The sequence below is a fragment of the Thermobia domestica genome, chromosome 4, assembly GCF_964235325.1.
Source record: "Thermobia domestica chromosome 4, izTheDome1.hap1.1, whole genome shotgun sequence".
Lineage (NCBI taxonomy): Eukaryota > Metazoa > Arthropoda > Insecta > Zygentoma > Lepismatidae > Thermobia > Thermobia domestica.
Window position 1 is genome coordinate 25396091 of NC_137457.1, and position 14933 is coordinate 25411023.

At 35.3% G+C, this 14933-nt stretch overlaps 1 protein-coding gene across 3 annotated transcripts in view; it reads right to left on the minus strand.

Moving 5' to 3' along the window:
• LOC145683778 (uncharacterized) overlaps nucleotides 1-14933 on the minus strand; it is a 38627-nt gene that overhangs the window by 18311 nt on the left and 5383 nt on the right. The window contains exon 2 of one of the 3 annotated variants that reach the window (XM_081755354.1): nucleotides 12115-12739. The exons of the other annotated variants lie outside the window; for them this stretch is intronic. Coding sequence (XP_081611480.1) covers nucleotides 12664-12739 — 76 coding nt within the window. The 3' untranslated portion in view covers nucleotides 12115-12663. Of the gene's footprint in view, nucleotides 1-12114; nucleotides 12740-14933 lie in introns of those variants that run through there. 3 annotated transcript variants of the gene reach the window in all.

Consider the following 14933-nt stretch of genomic DNA (forward strand, 5'->3'; position numbering starts at 1 on the left):
GTATCTTGAAACCACATTGCTGTTTGTAAATGTGTACTTTTAGCTCCATCACTACAATTGAGCAGTTTTCCAGGTTCGAACGATATGGATGATTATGTGACGGAAATGAAATCAGTTTATTCTTCAAGTAGAATTGTACTTCACTAAACATAGCATTTAGAAAATTATTGACAGGTGCAATTGGTTTATCCGTTTTGATGTAGGAGAAACCATCTTATTTCTCAATTTGTGCTTGGATGTACAATAAGGTTTGTGGCAAATCAATATATACATCACTGCTACCACTCACTACAAATTCTATTGGTGAATTTTCAACTATTGAACTAATTGGTTTGTAGCCAATAATACAATTGTCCAGAACACTGGTTTGCGTGGGTAACGTTGAAAAAATGTCCAATTCACTTTTTACACATTCAAAGGGCTGATGATGTAAGAAAGCCATCGTTGAATTAATCAAAAATATCTGGTGACGATGCCAATGACCTCTACCTCTTATGTGATAATTTACGTCTCTTCGTAGGATTGATGATGTTGTTTGTTGGAAGGTCAACCTCAAGCTGAGAGCAGGTGTCCCATTTTTGTTTATGATATCCACTTTCCAGCACAGTTTTCAACTTATTTTTACCTTTTTTTTGTAAATTTGATTTTGCCTCTTGCATCCGTTGATGAAACGATTCTTCCAGCGGTTGATTCGAGATTAACATCGTTAAACATATTGACACCTGGTTTTAATAATTATTTTCCCACAGTTTTAGCTCCTTGCTTCACAAGTGGTAACACTGAATGACATAAGCCACCAAGGAAACTTTCACTGCCATGTCCTGCTTGATAGGGACTTCCTACATAGACGTTGCCGATACCCGATAACGCTTGTTTTTGGTAGTATTGCAAATACGGATCAATCATGACGACGACGATGGAAATGTAGTTTTGTACACACTGTTCCAAAGGTGAATGGCATACGATGACCTGTGCTATCCCTTATATCGATTTGTATTTGCTCAAAATTCATTTTTTCCACCGGAACATAATGTGCAGGATAAAGATTTGTACTGCATGACTTCCAAAAGTATGATTCACAGGATCCATGCTGACAATTCGTAGCAAGGGTACCATTGTATCTCCAACAATGATAGATTCAATAATGTCACAGTACACGTACATTTGTGATGGTAAACCTAATCGTACATCCGGTGTATATTGTGCCTTTTGCATATCTTTTAAATCACCGGTTCAAATCAAAGCATTAAAGTAACACTTGGTGAGAATTGTACAGAAGTATGGATTTCCTTTTTGGGATGTCTTATGAGGCATATATTATTAGTTGCATCATGAGATATAAGTAAATTGGTTTCTTTATGATGTGTATTAATTGCATGAATAAGATCCCGTATATTGTTATAATAGCGTACAGGGATCGTTACAACCTTCCACGGTTCCTGATCATTACTGCTTGATGATTTGTAATATATTTTATTGTTTTTACTGTTAATGTTCAGTAAAGAATGTGGATAATGAATCTCTACAATTGCCACATCCCATTTCTGGCAAAACTCTACACGTCGTTGTAATTTCGTAATATATGAAGTCAATGTATTTTCTGCAAAATAATCCATGGAACTATTACTGAGAGGTGTAACGTAAAATTCTTCGTCAGGTTCCATTCTTCTTCTTCTTGAATGAAGTTGCAGGAAATCACGAATTGAATGAGGAAGGATATCCTTTTCACTGGACGAGATACTCCTTTCTGCTACATTTGGTTTTTGTACCTAACATTTTATCGATGAGGAACATCAAAGGGAACGGTACTGGTTGTAATTCTTCTCTGTAGAAAACACCATCGATGAGTTGATGATTTAAATCCTCTAGTCGATACACTGGTGGGTTTCTTGGTACAATGGCTTTTACTCTAAATATTTCCCAAGTCCAGTTCTCGAGGTAACCCTTGTCAAAGATACGCTTTGTTTTACTAATATGAACAGTATCACCAACAGATAAATCCGTATCTTGTTTTGAACATTGTAGTTTTTTGTCGTAAATGTTATGCCACACCTCCAGTAAATTGTCATGAGAAACGTTTGCAGGTGCCATTTAATACTGGAATGTCGACTTTCATTGTATGCTTTTACAAGTAAAGGCAATACATTGATGTAATTGTATGTTTGATACTTGGTAAAGTATTTCCACATACGATGTTTCAATGTCTGACTAAATCTTTCTGCGATGCTGACTTTAATATCTCGATCCTTTGTTGTAACATGTTGCACATTGTGTTTCCTGAGAAACTTTTGCACTTTCTTGTTGGTAAATTCAGTTCCTTGATCACTACGTAGGACAATTGGTTTCCTGTCCTGGAAAATCATTTCAAATGCAATCACTATATCCTTGGCACTTTTTTATTTTAGTGGTACAGCCCACCCGTACCGACTAAACACATATATCACTGTAAGAATATAGCGGTAATTGTCATTATAGTTTTGAAGTGATTGTAAATCATTTAAATCACGTTCCCATTGATCATCAATATTGTTGACAAGATAAACATTTCTACGGAAACGACGACGTATAGGACGATGTAACGTGTAGGTAGGTTGTTTGTTTAACCGAAGTTTTATTTTTGATAGTTGTAGATTTTCCTGTGGCTTGCCATAATTTCTTTGCAGTAGAAAATGATGCAGGATGTGCTGGATTGTAATCAATGGATTTCAACTTTTTGTTCATCGTTTGTGCGTTGATCATTGTGGAATGATACGTTTTCTTTTTGGTCGGATACGTTTTCTTTTTGGTCGTTTAACAATATCACTATTCACTTCTTGCATATGGTCACAATAATAATCAAATGTGGACCATCTTGAGGCTAAAAATCTTTCATTCGTGGAAGTCCTTCGTGAAATTCTACTGGAACCGGCATTGATGCATGCACGTCTTGCCATTCTGCATAATACCAGTATATCTTAAGAGATTTCGCATTGGTTATGATTGGGGATGTGACAGTAATCGCTTCACAAAACACGTTTTTCCGCACCCACTAGGTCCTGCGAGAATACAGATAAATGGATGTTACCACCGCGTATCCATGATCAACACAAACACTTTGTTTCAAATATGATGTGTATTTATACTGACTTCAAAATTTTTGTTTTAGTTTGTAAATTCTTGCACTCTCTCGTAAATGTTCACGAGAAACGGAAAAAACCGTTAATCTGTTTATCGAATAGTTGAAAACCGTTTATTTATTAATCGAATAGTTGAAAACCGTTTATTTGTTAATCGAATAGTTAAAAACCGGACAAAGGTTGACCGTTAACAGTGATCACTCTTTGATTTTAAGTTCTATTTGAGAATTTTTCGTTTGAAATTTGTTTCAAAATTTTGTTTTAAATTTTTCGTTTGAAAATTTTGCTTCAAATTTTATTTGAAACATTTTCGTTTCAAAAACTGTTTCAAACTATTTGTTTTGAAAATTCTTCAGTTTCAAATTTTTGTTTGCTTTTTGTTTTAAATTTTTTTCTTGAAAATTCTTTAGTTTGAAATTTTTGTTTTAAATTTTTTGTTTTGAAAATTTTTCGTTTCAGAATTTTCAAAATTTTTCGTTTGAAATTTTTCTTTGAAGTTTTTTTTGAAGATTTGGTTCGAAATATTTTCGTTTGAAATTTTGTTTGAAAATCTTTTCCTTTCAAAATCTTGTTTGAATTTTTGTTTGAAGATTTTGATTTTTAGTTTGAAAATTTTCGTTTCAATTTTTTTTGTTATGAAAATCTTGGTTTGCATTTTTTGTTTGAAAATTGAAAACATTTTTTAATGCCATGAATCTTTTTCAAAATTTCCACCTAAATCCTAGAAAACATTGACCAGGGACCCGTCATCGTGTCAAAGACTTGCCCATCAAAACCAAATCATCGATCACGTGACTGTACTAGCATTTGACACCCTAAGGATCCTACCAAATTGAAAGAGGATACCCGTCCATACCTTATAACCTTATCAAAGAGGATAAATTGAGTCAACAACCGAACACGTGGTTGAACCCAAAATTTGGCAACTTTGTACGCATGAAAGGACCACCGAAATTTATCATGATACATATTGAGGTCCTGTAAATGCTTAAATTGGACAATTTCCAAAATTGAAGGGGAGGGTCAATGTACCCCTGCCAAATTTTAAGAAGGGTACATCATACCCATGTCTTATGATAAGAAATGGACCCTTGTATACGCCCATATAATCATATACGGTAACAGGACCTTATCAAAGGGGATAACTTAGGTCAAAACCAAACACGTGGTACTACTTATTGCTTACATTTATATTTTCTCTACTTTGTACCCCTAAAAGAGAACGAGATGGACCACCCAAATTTATAGAGATCTATATTAGGGTCCAGTACTATGGTACGAAATGTTTAAATTTGGCAATTTCCAAAATTCAAAGGGTGGGCCAAGGTACCCCTCCCAAACGGGTGCATGAATTTACCCATGTCTTATGAAAGAGAATAGACCTCTGTATACGCGCATATAACCATATAGGGTAATAAGACCTCATGAAAGGGGATAAATTAGATCAAAAACCCCCGAAATTTGAATTTTTGGGAATTTTTTACCCATGAAAGGGAACGAGGTAGACCCCCGATACTACAAAATTGAAGGGGTGCGGCAAGGTACCCCTCCCAAAAATTCAAAGGGGTGCATCAATATACTGATGTCTTATGAAAGGGAATGGACCCCTATATACGTCCATATAACCATATAGGGTAATAACACCTCATAAAAGGGGATAAATTGATCAAAAATTCCCGAAATGAAATTTAATTTTTGGCATTTTTTACCCATGAAAGGGAACGACATAGACCCCAATACTGATAGAGGTACATACTATGGTCCTAGGCTACCACACGAAGTTTTTAAATTTGGCAATTTCCAAAATTTAAGGGGGTGGTCCTATATACCCCTGCCAAAATTTAGGGGTGGACCAAGGTACCCCATCCAAAATTTAGAGGGTGTGGTCCTAAGTACCCCAGGTCATTGACCCCGGGCCAAGAGCATTAGCCTTTGACCTGTGACGTCACTAAAATTTTTGCTGACTCGGCTGGACATACGGGGACCCGTACCATTTTTCATTTATGAAATACAAACAAAATCGTTATAGCAGTTTTTGAGTTAATCCCCAGTTTTATTTACATTCTTCAGTAAACTACTAGTACTTTTGTGAAAATTATAAAGACACGACTGGAGAATCTTACAAAAGGCTTCTGTTTCAAATTTGGTACTGATGCGTTAAACGATAAGTCACATAGGCAAATGCACATGAACCGAAATGAACGGGCAGACGGACAATCTAAAAATGAATAAAAAATGTCTGACACACGTAACTGCTGACGCAAGTTCTTCAATTACTGACGTGTAACCTTCGCAGAGTTTGGGGATGAACACGCGACGGGTTCAAAATATACAGTATTACTATGATCTAAAATTTCCTCACCAGGCATACCTAATTCTTCATACAAATACCGCAACATACACACAAGAACTCTAAAAACTTGGGTACACAATTAAACATCACATCAATACTAAAAATGCTAGTCATCAAATATAAATATAACAGTAACGCCGGGAAAAGATATATATATATATATATATATATATATATATATATATATAAATCCGCTAACTTCTTCGTCTTCGCGTATGATCTTTCTGTTTTTATATCATCCATTAATTGTAGTCTCCTTCGCCCCCTCCCTCTCTTTCCCGCCACCATACCCTCTAGGACGTCCCTCATGATACAATCTCTTCTTAGGCAATGTCTAAACCAGTTTCTCTCCCTCTTCCTAGTAATATCTAAAAGTGTTCTTTTCTCGCCCACCATTTCTAACACTCATTCGTTTTGCGCTCGACCCAACTAATTCTTTCCATTCTTCTCCACACCCACATTTCGAAGGCTTCTAGTCGATTTTCCTCACCTTTACGTAGTGTCCACGTTTCCGCCCCATACAGTACAACACTCCACACGAAGAATTTTATGAGTCTTTTTCTCAACTCTTTCTTCAAGGTCTCACAAAACAGACTTTTCTTCCTCCTAAAGGCTTCTTTCGCCATTCCTATCCTTGCTTTTATTTCATGTTCGCACTTCATGTTATTACTAAGAATACTACCCTGATATCGAAAGCTATTCACTTGATCTATTTTCTCCCCTCCTACTTTTATATTTGACACAGACCCCTTCGTTCCAATCACCGTGGCTTTGGTCTTTCTAACATTTATTTTCATCCCATATTCTTCAAAGCCCTTTCTCATTTTTTCTAACATTTTATTGATTTTCTTTTCAGATTCTGCAATAAGCGCCATATCATCTGCAAATCTTATGCATCTAATCATTCTACCGAAATACCATCATCATCATGTAAACTCTTTTTCACTATCTCTTCTAGATAGAGATTAAATAGTGTTGGCGAGAGGCAGCATCCTTGTCGAACTCCCCTTCCAATTGCACTCTCTTCCGTCAGTTCTTCCCCTATCCTAACACTTACTTGTTGGTTCATGTATAAGTTTCTTATAAGTCTTCTATCTTTCCATTCCAACCCTATCTTCCTTAGAACTCCCAACAACAATTCCCAATTCACTCGGTCAAAATCCTATTCTTCTAAAGAAATTGAAAAAAAAAAGCATTTAGTTACAACACAAACATCTTGCTCGAAAAACAAAAGAAACGTAGGTGAGCTACTTTCTACTTAAGGAGAAGGTCTCGGACTCTAGCGATGCTTCGCCCCTAAACGAGGAGTTCGGATCCATCAGAAATTCCAGCTGACCGCAATGAACTCTGTGCAGACTTGACCAACAGGCCTCACTGTTGGAGCAGTACTTTTCACTCGAAAAGAGACATACACCACAGGAGCATTCAGAATAGGGTGAAAGCCTCCTCATACAGCACTACGCCCTTAGATTGGTTCTGCTCGGGGTAACGTCCGTACCTCTGCAATAAAAATTGCATAGACTTGGCAGAAAATTAGCTCGCTGTGTAAGTAGTGAACAGCTAAGACCCCCCCCCCCCAAAAAAATAGATCATTGGCATCCACTCTGGAAAAACCATCCGTCTTTTGCAAAAAGATAAGCCCAATAACTGCTCTCGATCGGGATGCGTCAGCTACACTCTCGCAAGAGATTCAGCCTAGACTTGGCAGCGAAATGCCTGCTCAATACAACAGACATTGGCTAACTAAGAAGCACACAAGCATGCAAAAAGAGAAAAATCGAAAGAACTAGAAAACAAGAAAAGAACTAAATAAGACTAGAAATATGCATTAAAAAAAACTAGCAAAGCTAGAAAGGCACATCTCCACCATCAAGAGGGTGTGTAAGAGGATGGAAAAAATTGTCAATCACATCTCCTACATCACTAGCCGTCGGAAGAAGTAAGTGGGGAATATGCTCTAAATGACAGAGTACTAGGATCGGACGGCTGTCCTCTGTGGTAAAAGCATGGTTATACAATAAAAATTAGCAAGACCATTCTTTAGAAAAGAGAGATTGGGTTTGGGAAGAGGTTAGATGAGTGATACGAATACCTTCATTACGACGTCTGGGTGTAAAGCTGCCATTTCTCGAGGACCTGGTCTTGTATCTTGCTCTTTACTCTCTCAAGAGCCCTTGTCATCAGCTGGTCTCGAACCGTTGTGGATCACTGGTTAAGTGCAACTGCCATCTGCCAACTCTCAATCCAATTTTAGCTGCAGCTCCCCAAGCTGTGTCTGGTCCAGGTTTTAAGTAGGACCCAAGGCTCGACGACTATTACAAGTAAGCCAAGAAGCGAGTCCCAGACGTCACGGGAGGTGTGGTATGAGATAGTGGGAGGAGTTTGAAAACAGGTCTCTAACACATTTATTACAAAACGCAAAAACAATTAAATAAATCATATCACAATTACAGGGTGCTGAATCAGCAGAATACTGAACCGTCTGTCACTGGTTCTTTAGAGCATTACTCTACATCTTGCTTGCTTCTTGCGTCACAATATAAACACATAATAATAATACATAGGTCTCTGTCCTCTCACGAAATACAAAATTTTACAAAACACAAACAACACGGACAAAAATAGATAATCCACATCGTTGTTCGCAGAAAACTATGATATGTACAAAATGAATGAATTATTGTTGGACCACTAAGTCTTCATTGTGGGCGCCAGCACAATCACACAAATCCCTTTATACTCCCCTCTACGAAACTCAGATATATAAAAGAAGCATAGGTTTATTTTATATTATCGTCCACCATTAAATTGAAAAATATCTGTATATCGGCGTTTCACCAATGAAAAGAAAAAAGAAAGAAAAAATCCCAGAATAAAACTGAAAACATAAATATTACCAGTTTAATGTTTTAAATTAGAAATTTCATTCTTCTCCATATCACATTATATTTTCCAAAGAGAAAACACACACACACACACATATATATATATATATATATATATATATATATATATATATAATACACTAAATCTCACAAAACACAAACAGCACGAAACAAAAATAGGGAATCCACATCATTGTTCGCAGAAAAATATATGTACAAATCAGGGTTTGTCCAAGTGGGCCCAGCCCGAAATAACCCACCGGGTTTTTTCGGGTTGGACCCACATGAAAAAAAAACATCTTAAAACCCACCTGGGCTTTTGACTTTTTTGTTAGTGTATTATTGGTACAACTAAGGTGATCACATTGAAAGTTATTTTTATCAGATTTTAAATTTTCTTTGGGCGAATTATATGCTTTCATGTTAAGATAAACAACAATATTCAACATAAGACCTTTATAAAGCTCTAAATGCACTGAATGAATGTATGAATAAATAAATAAATAAATAGATAAAGAAATAAATTCTCTTCAGCTTGAGATAATTGTAGAACAAATTAATGTGTAGATTATGCTTATAGCCTATTTGAAGTAAAGTAAGCGATTGTATATTTTAGAAAATACTTTCCGTGAATAGTGTGTTTCCTGACTCGGCGCCGCCGAGGGACGTTATCACTCATACGTTGACAGGTTTAAGGTCATAGGTGCCGGTACTAATAGTAAATAGGTAAATACATTAGTAAAACTATTAGTATTATTTCTTACCTTTGATGGTAACAAACGTATTCCGGAAAATTTGGTTTTCCAACAACAACAGTTAAGTTCAGTCATTTGTTGCTAGCCTTCAAATATGCGTTCTGTAGAATCAATACTAGCAATAACGTTAAAATTCTTGTCAAAATTAAGAAGCTTAATTCTCGGAGCTCCGAAGACTACGTAACACTTACTATTTCAAGTGCTGCATTCAAAATTCAGTATTAATGGAAGTTTCGATGTACAGTAAAGCAAGCTGCATTTTCAGGGAAAACCCGTCGTGAAAGAAGTGTTCGGGAAATTCCCGCAACTGAACCCACAAAGCATCGAAAGTGAATACTTCAACAATAAAACTATTTATTTCACATTGGATGATATTTCATTTCATTTTAGACATTTTGAAACATTTACTTTATAAAATATGAATTATAGGCCTATCTTTGTTGTTTTAAATTAATTTTTGGAAAAGAACGGTCTTGCAACAAGTGCTCGGGTAATTCCCGTAATTGAATGCACAAAGCATCGAAAGTGAACTTCAGCAATAAAGACCATTTATTTTACGTTGAAAAATATTTAAGACATTTTGATGAATTATATCTTTGTTTTAAATTAATATAGCTATTTGATATTCATATTTGGCGAACGTATCTGAGGCTCCTAGGATGACTCGATCTACATTTGTTTGTTTGTTTGCCTTTACCACACAGTGTTCAACTTTCGGTCTTTTAAATTTTCAAGACATAAACCAGAGATACACTAAATTTTCTGTTTAAATTTTGGCAGCATACCAACATAAAATTACAAAATGGCGCGCTCGTTTTTAAACAAATAGCTGATATCCACTGGCGAAAATCACGGTGGGATGATGTGGACATATCCCCTACAATCTTGGAACTGCCCCCATCAATAATCATATAGGAAATGTGTCTTTTAGGAAGAAATGTGATGATTGGTGTCCAACTGTCACAAAGGAAAGTGAAATGAAATTGATACCTCCCAGAATAAGCCTCAAATCTGAGCGCCTCCCAACGTTGAAGACAACTATGCTCCCCTACCCATGTTGTCATGGAGCCCCACACAGGGGACATAAAATATGACGATATTATTATTGCTTTATAACTTTAAAATCAGACTGGCAACATTGAAAACTGTTTACAGGGAATGATCATATTTGGATCATCCCTTGTAAACAGATTTCAATGTTGCCAGTCGGATTTTAAAATTATAAAGGAATAATAATGTCGTCATATTTTATGTCCCTTGTGGAGGACGTCGGGACCGACATGGGTAATCCTCCTCAGCATTGCTTTTCCCCTTCATACATCGCATATATATATATATATATATATATATATATACCGTCTTACCCGTTCCCTTAATGTTGAAGACAAATTTGCGCCGCTGCTGATATCCACGCTACAAAGCGCAATCTTAGGTCTTTCAAGTTGAAATTTTCAAAGTAAAAGCACGAGAGACTAAATTAGCTGTATATATTTTGGTGGCATAAAATTTCAAATTGGCGACCATTTTTCAAAATAGCGGGTATCCATGCTACAAGGTGAAATTTTCGGACTTTTTAAGTTGATATTTTGAGGGTAGAAGCACAAGACATTCTAAATTTGCTGTATACATGTTTTTCGGCGATCCAATATAAAATTTCAAAATGGCGGCAATTTTTCAAAACAGCACTGAATAAAAAGTTATTGCAAGTTGTGACAATGACACTCATGAAATGTAAATCATATTTTAAAATTTTCCCCCCAAAGAGATTGAAATATTTCGAAAAAAAAACCAATTAAACCTGAAAAACCCACATGGGCCCAGGTGGGTTGGGTTTTTTGAAACCCTGGTACAAATTCAAACAATTAATGTTGGATCACTAACAGTCTTCAATGTGGGCGCCAGCACAAACACACAGATCCCTTTACTAAACGTCAAAACAACTCTGCATAATGCCCAATAAGTTTAATGTACTACTTAGAATGCCAACTCCTTCCTACATTTTATTTTTAACCTTCCGTTTATTCCGGTAAGTTTTTTACACATACTACATTACTAATAGGTGTAATAGCTATACATAAGGTATAGTATGAAACTTTAAACATGTAAAATGGGTTGTTGACTTCTAAATGTAAGAAGACAGATATTTCAGTATAATGGTGTTCGATCCATTTTCAGTCTTGATCTCCTCTTGTAACACTACTATAGAGTTGCATTGAGATGTATTAGTATTGCTTCGTGTATTTGATAATTGTATATTTTAACATTACTATTATTTCGGAAGTTTGTGTTTTGTTTGTTATGTTTTACAAGTTGCTCATCAAAGCACATATTTGACTAATAGCGTATTTAAACAGTTTTGTGTATAGATTTTTTTTATAAAAGGTGTTTTGCTTAAATGGTAGTTTGTAAGAGTAAAATGTTTATAATGGTTTTTCTTCGTATGTTTAAAATTACGGATGTTTTGGAGCGTTAATGAAGAGGCATTTTTTCTTGTCTATAATACTGTTGCACCGAGGACGATATGTTGATATTATTTGGGAAAGTGTGTTTTGAATTTTGTTAGTAATTAGTAATAAGAGAGCATTTCAGAACAAAATCTTTTAAATTATGGATGATGTCATTATTATTTTCTTTTTGGATAAATCATCACATTTTATAAGTATGTGTAAGGGCATATGATAAAATTCTAATAGATATCATAGGGATATTATTCAAAAAAATTTTTATGAGTACTTTATTGTTTTTTATTAAAAGGTACTTCGTATTTTAATGGAAATCAGTGATATTAAAGAAGACATATAATTGAAAATAAGATTAATAAAAAAAGACTTTATATCAGTGAAGCCATTCGTTATTCCGTTTTCTCGACGAAAAGTTCCCGTGTTTTCGTTTCCGTCTTCGTTGTGTAAGTTTTGCATCTGATGACGATGTTTTATATCATATAGTTACTTCATACCTGGAAAGATTAGCTCCCTCACCTGCTTAACAGTAAAAGAAATATATATATGTAAAAAAAGATCATGTTAATGGTGTTACTGATGATTTATTTCCAACGCAGCTAGCCGCAATCTCTTCGAAAGATTATGTCAGATTGGCTCACTACAAAGCAAGAGAAAATTTTTAACAAGGGCATCATAATGAACTGTTAGATCACTGTGGTTCAGTAGTAAAGCGTTCACCTCTGATGCGTGGAGTCCCAGGTTCGACCCCTGTTCACTTCAAATGAATTGTCTGGTGGACAAACTCTGTGTGTGTTGGTTTTTTCGAAGTTACAATGGTTCTTCACACTTTAATCATTCCACAAAGTGAAAGATTGCATTTTATTTTTATTTTACACATTACTACATGAAAAAAATCAAACAAAGCAACAGTCGTATATGATAAAATACCGAACAAGCATAATAATAATTATAATTTTTGTACAGGAATGAAATAAAAATCCTTGATTTTACACGCTACACTTTAATAAAGTACACAAGAAATGTTCTATAAAACGCAGTGTGATTCACTTATTTTTAATAATTAAAAAATATTTATTTCACTCGTATAATAAATTACGCTAAAGTCGGAACTTTATCCACTGTTGGAAGCGAAAATAGCTCATATAATACACATAATTTCAGCATACTTCTGAAATGAAACAAATAGAAAATACTGTTTGAATTTTATCTAGAGCCATTGTAATCTTAAACTGGAATCTAAAAAGAAATTAACTCTTTAATTTATTTCACTCTTCCAGTTAGAAAGACTTAATACACACCCTGCAGCTAGAAACAAAATAATTGACAATAACTGGTTTAACTTCGACAGATATTTTAAATATAACGGTTGGAAGTTTTTCATGGCTGGTACCTAGGCATATTTCGACACTCCTCAAAATTCTTAAATAAGATCTCAATTTATTGCACTCCCGTAAAAGGAGTTACACGATCTCAAATTATACCATCTGCAGTTACAAGCAGAAAAACAGTCGTTCAGATGCCCAAAGTTGAAGCAAGTTTAAATACAACTATCGAGAATTAATTCATGGCTTCTCATTAGGAAAGTTCCTACATCATTTTCCATTCTAGAAAAATAACTAAGATTTATTTCATTCCCACTACTGATAACATGATGTTATAACCGTTACCAGGTTATATAAGAAATTTTTAGGGCTCCCTGTATATTTTTGAACAAGTGAAACAATTCTTCTATTTACATTTTTTCTTGCAATTAAAATCATTTTTTTCTTCGGTGCGAAAAGCGAATAACTCGGATTCTCTCCCACGAGTAAAAACAACAGAGCCTTTCATCGTTCACGAAAACATACGTGTAAAACATCTTTTCAGAGTGAAAGGACTTTAGTGGGTAACAAAGACAACATCCACTTTGTGAACGACATGAATGAGAATCTACTTCGCCTACTTGGTCACATCAGTGTTTCTTCCTTCATCATTAATATGTAAACACTACGTTCTTCAATTATTTGGAACTGAATTACGTGCTTTCTTCAATTACTTACGGAAATACTACATCACAGGTGCGCTGAAGAGAGACCAACTCCAACAATATTGCTCAGCGTGATCTTATTCGGAAGTTCTCACGTTCCAACTATTGTCGTCTTCATCTACATTGTAGACAGTGAACTCTGAACAGAAATTCTTTCGACATTTAATTTGCATATCCATACAGGTGGCTTAATCCAGATTGCGTTTTAAAAGTAATTACGAAGATTGACCAGTTGGTCAGCACACCTCTTATCCCGAGTACCTCAACCCAGAGAGTTTCAGTCCGTGTTGACGCAGCCACTACGCTAGTTTGGTTCGTGATACAGTTAAGCAAGGGGGTACAATTTATGAAGTAGTTGCACAAGGACGTTCTTAGTGAGTAGCCATATTTAGTTAATTCCCAGGTCATCTGACCAAGTTCGATAAAAAAAATTTCAGATCCTAGCATTTTTTCGATATTTATACAGCGACTGCAGACATCCCTTCCAGAGAATTGCACTAGAATTTTTGTTAGATTCTCATCGCAGCAGTCAGGAACCTACGTGGTGGGACTACTCCCACTGCTACCCCACAGTGTTAGTCCCAATATGCTTTATTTAGTGGTGTGAGAAAAATGCTTAGCGTGATCTTCAAAATATAAAATTTCCTACATGCATATGTGTGATATTTAATGGGCTATTGTGTATTGAAATGATTGACTGTAATTTTGTGTTTACTGAAGTAGTTAATTCTCCACATCCATACTAGTGTTTAGTGTTGTGATTATTTTCTCCTGCATAGAGATTTTTTCCGTATATATATAATGCATCTAATAAATAAGTATATTATTATTTTACTCAATGAGTTTTTCTCTCATGTGTCAATAGTGTTTTTATGTGTGCTATTGTAAATTTTAAAAAAGGAATAGCCTTTCGCTTAGACTCCCTTGTTTGGAAGGCCTACCTTCTCTTACGTATCAGTCTTTGCATCAAGAGTGAATTTCGTGTATTTACTCTTAATATTTCCCGAGTTTGAACTCTCGTTTCCAATACATTTATTAGCCTTACGGCCTTGCACGTCTTAAGCCAATAATTGCATCAGATTTTAAGTTTCTCTATGTATTCCAACTATATTAAAGATTATTCCAAGAAAACACCCATTTAAATAAGATGGGAATTTCTTCTTCCACCATTTACAATCCATAGAAATTAAAAGTATTAAGCGTTAGTTATTTCCGTGTGTGTTATTCCCGGAAGGTTGTAGTACTGCCAGATTTCATCGTCGTTATCTTGCCAGTAGTGCATATACATTTTGGACTTTACATGTCCCATGTAGATAACATGAATTTTTTTTCAGTT